Source organism: Scleropages formosus, chromosome 2 (genome assembly GCF_900964775.1).
Source record: "Scleropages formosus chromosome 2, fSclFor1.1, whole genome shotgun sequence".
NCBI classification, from domain to species: domain Eukaryota; kingdom Metazoa; phylum Chordata; class Actinopteri; order Osteoglossiformes; family Osteoglossidae; genus Scleropages; species Scleropages formosus.
In genome coordinates, this window is record NC_041807.1 from 42,979,885 (window position 1) to 42,986,666 (window position 6,782).

At 55.4% G+C, this 6,782-nt stretch overlaps 2 protein-coding genes across 2 annotated transcripts; one reads left to right on the forward strand and one right to left on the reverse strand.

Moving 5' to 3' along the window:
* Positions 1-840: 840 nt before the first annotated feature.
* LOC108931212 (uncharacterized) lies at positions 841-2,045 on the reverse strand. The gene is made up of 4 exons (XM_029247132.1): positions 1,447-2,045; positions 1,268-1,331; positions 1,033-1,179; positions 841-959 (listed from the first exon to the last, which is right to left on the reverse strand). Exons 1-4 carry the CDS (start codon positions 1,762-1,764, stop codon positions 841-843), a joined length of 648 nt encoding a protein of 215 aa, XP_029102965.1. The 5' UTR covers positions 1,765-2,045.
* A 1,615-nt stretch (positions 2,046-3,660) lies between these two features.
* ppil1 (peptidylprolyl isomerase (cyclophilin)-like 1) lies at positions 3,661-5,649 on the forward strand. The gene is made up of 4 exons (XM_029249927.1): positions 3,661-3,997; positions 4,976-5,130; positions 5,217-5,285; positions 5,379-5,649. Exons 1-4 carry the CDS (start codon positions 3,942-3,944, stop codon positions 5,597-5,599), a joined length of 501 nt encoding a protein of 166 aa, XP_029105760.1. The 5' UTR covers positions 3,661-3,941; the 3' UTR covers positions 5,600-5,649.
* Positions 5,650-6,782: the final 1,133 nt, after the last annotated feature.

A 6,782-nucleotide genomic window follows, 5' to 3' on the forward strand; every position in this document is an offset into this window, starting at 1 on the left:
GGAAAAACTTCCTGTTTTATATCTGATGGATACAGTGTTACCAGCCTGGTTCACCACAGATAGAGACGATGCTCACTTGCACGCACACACAGGAAAACAATCAGCTGCGAACATAAAACGCAGTTATTCGGTGAACACAAGAACAGACAGGCATACAGAAGATACGCATTTAATGAAAAGATTTAATATGAGATGTATGTCACTTTGGACAAAAGCATCTGCTAAATGTAAATGTTTCATACATCACGTGTACAGTACATTCCCAAAGGAGAGTTACTAGTGAAGACAAAGAGCAAAAGCATGTGGCACGCGGTCGTTCCTCAGCGTCGAACACATTCGGTACCAACGTCTACAAATACAGCAGAGCCACACAGACTTGCTATGGTCCCCTAGTGGTTACAGTAAGAGTACAACAGTATTTACATTGTTTTATCCAACACTTTTCTCCTAACAAACTCAGTGTTAAGCTACTTGCAGTTATTTATCCATTTATACTGCAAGTAAACTTAATGGAGCAATTTAGGGTGAATGCCTTGCTCAAGGGTACTGCAAGTGGAGGTGGGAACTCGAACCTGTGACCGCTACATTACCGGAGGTCACTGTGTGTATGTATGTAACCAAAGTACAAGTGATTTCCCACAAATGAAACTCCCATCAATGCAGGTACTCGCTGAAATATTAGTATGTTTGAACTATTAGTGTTGTAGCACCGTGTGTTTGTGCGCGTGTATATAAAGTAAATCTCCATTTAGAATCTTAAAGCGTCACTGACTGCTCTCGTACCCTCTCTCCTGCCTATTGAGTGCTGCAGTCCTCCAGCCAGCAGGAGGCAGCGTTGACTCAGCCGGCTCGCTGAGAGCCTGTCTGTGTCAGTTTGGGGCCCCCTGTTGCGCTGACCTGCGTCGTCCTCGTCCCCGCGCTCGCACTGCCCTGCCCGGTCAGCGGGACGCGACACAGCCCTGGAACACAAAGGACCGACACTAACGCAGAGCCCCGACACCCCTCGGACCCCCCCGGGAAGGATAGCCGCACCTTTCCGGAGTCCTGGGTCCGGGGCCTGGCCCCAAGGCTGCGGTGCACTCCGCCCCAGCGCTGCCCTAGGAACACGGGTGGAGGCAGGTTTCCCGGGACCCTTCCTGCGTGCCATCGGCAGGACTGAGCTTCCGACGAGCCCCCGACCTGCATGCGCACGCACACGCACTCCATGGGGTGCTCTACCTGCAAAGGAATGTATGCAAGCAGCGTTCACCAGCAGGCGGCGCTCTACCTGTGTACGAAAGGAGAGGAGCTCCGGACCTACTGGCCTGCAACCTGCTTCCATCCTGTTCTCTCTGCCAAAAGATCACATTTGGAGTTAATACACTTTTGTGTGAGGAGGTTACACTGCGTTTTTACTATGGTGTCCTGAGGGAAGTCTGCTGCCGGGCAGCGTGAGCACAGCCGTACCGTGTTGGACACCCTGGGAAGCTGAGAGGTGGGCGCTACAAGCCGGGCGCCCCTCTGCTCAGCCTTCTGGGCGCCCGCGGCCCTCGGGCGACACTGTGCTGCCGACTCAGCACTTCGAGATGATCTAGGGTCTCGCTGCTTCACCCCCAAGGAGCGGGTTTTGGGTTCGAATCCCCGCTGTGGAGCCAGCATCCCGCGGGCAGCCCCTCCAGAGGTAGCCTTGCTTCTATTGGTTGCGCACCTGTCCCTACTGGCCGGGGCCTTTCCTTCAGTGGGCGGGGCCTTGTGTCCAGCAGGCATGTCCTTATGGCTGGGCATGGCCTTGCATCTAGCAGGAATGTCCTCTCCCCCGCAAGGCGTGTCCACAGCACCATCACTGACCGGGTGTGACAGCACCTCCTCTGCGTCCAAGAGGAGCAGCGAGTCGCCCTCCCCGGCTGATGTCCGGCAACAGGAGCCTCACGGGACTGTCCCTCACCACGTAGGTCTCCCGACGGGAGCTTCGCGCCGCCGCCTCGGCCCTCCTGAAGGGAGCGACGAAGTGCACTTCCCCCACAGCCTCTTTGAGCGCCACCTTGTGGAGCTGGCGGGCCAAGCGGTTCGCCTCCTCGTAAATGTGCTCCATGTCAGCCGCGCTCAGGGGACTCCAGCGCTGAGGTACAGGCTCCGCCTCTCCGCCCACCACATTAAGGTCGACGAGCCTGACGACACCGTGCTCCTCGTGGCTTGTGGGCCCTGGCTCCAGGCTGGGGCTGGAAAGGAGAGACCAGGAGAAGGTGGGTGTGAGAAGCACAGATGTACATAGAAAATAAGAAAAAAAAAATACAGAAGCTGAAGGAGTGTGTGCAGCTCGCAGAACGATGGATTTCCCTTCTCGCCTATCGTACCGCATTTGAGACACACGGACGACCGCATGACCCTGCGATCAGGACATTAACATTTATTCACTGCCCTGACGCTTTTCTCTAAAGAAACTTACAATTATTTAAAATTACCCATTTCTAGAGCCGGGCAATGTTACCATGTTCAGGGTAAATACCTTGCTCAAGGGCACTACAGCTGGAGGAGAGACTTGAACCTGTAACCTTTGGGTCCGAAGGCAGCAGCTCTAATCGCTACCCTACCAGCTGCCCCCTCTATATAAAGAATTTTAAATTTTACCACTTATTGAGTGCAGTACACCTCCCCGTTGCTACACTAAGGTAACAGCGGATGTAAAGGGAAAGCACCGAGGCGCTACGGTCCAGCAACAGAGTTTCCCCGCACACCGCACGTTTGTACGGAACCCTTCGCTGCCATCATCCGGCCCACACGGCGAGCGAGCGGTGCGAGGGGCTCCCGCCCCGCTGGTAAATTCACAGCGGGACCGTACTCCGAGCCCACGGGCAGGGCTGCGGGACTCCGGCCGGGTCCTCCCGCCGTCCGGAGGAGGCGCGGCGCTCACCTGTCCCACCAGGGGGCGTGGCGGTCAAGGTGCGGCTGCTCTTCGCTCAGGAGGATCAAGTCTGAAAGAGAGCAGCAAGGCAGACAGCGCTTCAATCACTGCACTCCACTTTACCATGGCACTCTACCAATAGTATGCTGTACTCTGCTGCAGAGCACTGCACGCCACGCCCCGATACTGCACTGTACTGTACGGTACTTTACCACACTCCATTGCGAGTCTTGAGTCAGAAAGAACAGAAGGAGAAGCTAACCTGAGCGGGGGGAACACGCGGCGCTCGCTGGGGGGTCCATCCGGTGTGTGTGCGTGTGAGCAGCACAGACAGGGGGAGATGAAGGAAGAAGGTTCACAGACACAGTAAACGCGTCTCCTCCAGCATCACCACTCATGATGTGACTCTCAGCGCAATCTCAGATTCTCATGAGCTCCACCACGCAAAACGAAACAAGACTTTCTTCTACAGCAAGTTCTTACTCCCTCCGAACTCGCTCCCTTTCGCGGGGGGGGTTTACCCTGATTTATCTCAAATAAAAAAAATTTAAAAAAAAAAAATAATAAAATAAAAATCCCGCAGAAAGCCGCAATTCACCATCACCCCTCCCGCCAGAAACCACCCGCGACCACGAACGAGACGAAACCCCACCGCATAATTTAAATGTCGCGCCGCGCTCTCTGATTGGACAGTTGAAAACCGGAAGTGAGTGGCACCAATAACCTGTTCGTCGGAACACAAATACGCAACATTCTTCGGTCCGCTTGTCCATCCTTTGCCCCTTACAGAGCGTAAAAGGCTGCCATCAGCTTCGGCTGTACTCCGTTCGACGTGCTGTTAATCAGTTTATTCTGTATGGTTTTTTTTTGTGAAGCGGTTTTCCGGGAACCTGTTTTTGTTGGTCTCTCGTGTCCTTACGGACCTGTATTCTGACGGACGCGGCAGAAGGCGCGCGTTCTCAGCCTGCCGGCATTTCTGTGTCTGTGGTATTATTGTTGTCGCCGCTGACAGTAAATCTCGCAGTTCTGTTATTTCATCAGAGCGAAGTGCGCCGCGCTCATGGCCGGAGTTCCGCCCGACTCATGGCAGCCGCCCACCGTCTCGCTGGAGAGCACGTACGTAGAGAAACTAAGAAAAGAGAAGGGTCAAGGGAAAAAAAAAGTTTCAGTTCGTAACACTAGACTAGTAACATAACAGTGAGTGGAGCAATTTATGGAGAAATTTATTCCTGTCGAGTAAGACAGTGTGTGGAGCCAGAGACACCACCAGGCTGAAGCATCAGTGTGATCCATGATTTCTGATCCGTAATGAAAAAACATCAGTATCAGTAGTATCGCGTAAATAAAGTCTGCCCTTTCAGTTACCATCGTAAGAAGCGTGCCGCGTAACTGTAAGGAGATGAAAGTTATAAATCCGGCTGATGTGCAGATGGGTAAATCCCTGTAAATCAGTGTAAGCGCGGCTTCTACTAGTACAGAATTGTTCGTGGTCGAAGTCACGTGCCACGCACGTGTCGGTCCCACCGCTGTGACGTCACCGATCGTGCTGATCACTCGGATCAATCGCTGGGAGTGACTCCAATAGAGTACACACACAGTCACACTTTTACACGCTCTGACACACACACACACACACACACACACACACACACTTGCTGTACTGCAGTGATGTCGGTGAGGGTTCTAGGCCCTCCTTCCTCCCACTGCGGGGGCCGGCGTGCGAAGGACACATCAGGTAGCAAGTAAAGCTCTCTTTTCCCAGCTCTCGCCTCTGTGTCTGACTGTCGGTTTGTGCGCCGCACCTCACCGTTCCTCGTTTCGTCCTGTGGCACACGTTCGAACCCGTTCCGCGCATTTGGAGAACATGATGATCATGATGTCATGACATGTTTGCCGCGGTGTCGGTGAGCTCCTCGTCCGTCCACGAGCGCTACGTTGCTCCGGTACGCTCCCCAGCTGTGGTAAAGGGTCAGTAAGCGTGAGAGGAAACGCATCTGCTGAAACGCGTAAATACGGTCGGGCGGCCCCCGCTGCGCCGCAGAGCCCGATTTCCGCGCCGCCGCCGTGGGCTGAGTGCTGTGGCGCCTCTTGCAGGATGGGCACGCTGGTGCTGGAGCTCTACTGGAAACACGCCCCCAGGACGTGTAAGAACTTTGCGGAACTCGCGCGCCGCGGCTACTACAACAACACCAAGTTCCACCGCATCATCAAGGACTTCATGGTGCAGGGCGGCGACCCCACGGGGACAGGTGAGCGGACACGCTGAGCACGGCGCTGGTGCCGGTGCGGGTCCTTTTTAACAAGTGCGATGGGCTTTCCCCTTTCCGTGGCGCAGGTCGCGGCGGCGCCTCCATATACGGCAAACAGTTTGAAGACGAGCTGCATCCCGAGCTCAAGTTCACAGGTAAGGTGTGTGCGCGTGAGCGTGTGCATTCGCGCCGCGCCGCGCCGCGCCCCCGTGTGGCTGACCGCTGTCGTTTCCCGGCGGCGCCCTCAGGAGCCGGCATCCTGGCCATGGCAAACGCGGGTCCCGACACCAACGGCAGCCAGTTCTTCCTGACGCTGGCGCCCACGCAGTGGCTCGACGGAAAGCACAGCATCTTCGGCAGGGTGTGTCAGGGCATGGGCGTCCTCAACCGCATCGGCATGGTGGAGACGAACGCGCAGGACCGGCCCGTGGAAGACATCAAGATCTTGCGCACCTCTCTGCCCAGCTGAGGGCCTCTGGCGCGTCTGGCCGCGTGCGTCTCTAATAAAGGAACCTTCCACTTCGGTCCCAGTGGTCCTCTTGTGTGTGTGTGTGCGTGTGTGTGTGCGTGCGTGCGTGCGCGCGCACCAGCTGCATTCTGCATCGCTTTGCTCCACGCTCGATGGAGGCATGGCTTCAGCAGGGGGCGTGTCTGAGCTGCGCCCTTGCTGACAGAGTGTGGGAGTCTACACGGACGGGAGGTCACGGGTTCGAACCCACCCCTTGCTCGATGTACGTACCCGAAGTGCTCCGGTGAAGAGTCACTGGGCTATACGCATGGTCAAATCATGGTTAGTAGCCTGATGGCGAGAAGCAAAGATTTTTTTATTCACATGACTGAATACCTGTACCTGTGGTTATATACCCCCCTCATACCCACTGCCAGCATGAAAGAGTCGGTGTGGGTGGAAGCAGCACGTTAACTACGCGTAGAACACACCAGGTAGGGTGAGTGCTGCTGCAATTCCGCTATTGCACACACACACAAAATCCCCAAGAAGAGTACGAGCAGCAACCAGATGAATGGACTCAACTGCAGTGGACCCTAAGGCTCCAAGAGGAGCACAGAACTTTGTAGAAGGACTTTGTCTACGAGGTCACTCAGAGTGGACGTCAACACCATCCTACTTTACACTCCTCCGCCAGCTCACTGCCACAGGCCTCTTGCACTCTGGAGACCAGTGGCTGGGTCGCTTTTACTGACCCCAAGCCCTACCTGGGCAGTGTGGGAGAGACGGACAAAGATGCGTTTCGCACCCTTGAGCAGAGCGTCAGTATTTCCCAGCGAAGGTGAAACGTTATATGACGGGGTGCAGTGCCGTGGTAACGTGAGAGCTGGGATCGGAAAGGGCCAAAAACGGAAGCGAGTCACGCAGAGGCGCCGCTCAACATCCGTGTTGCCAGGAGGAGGAGCCGGGAGGCGTGCGGCTCGTGGGAACCGGTGCGCTGCCGAGTAGGCTGAGGCGAGGAAGGGAACGGGTTCGAGAGACGTCCGTTCGTTCGCTCGTTGACCAGTTGGACTGTTTTAGTCGCTCTGTCTCCACTTGGTCTTTACAGTATTTCTGCCTGACTTTACTCTCCCAGCACCAAAAAAGCAGCGGTGTGGGACCGCCTTCGTTCAGCTCACTTCAACAGTGTTTACAGTGTCAGCTG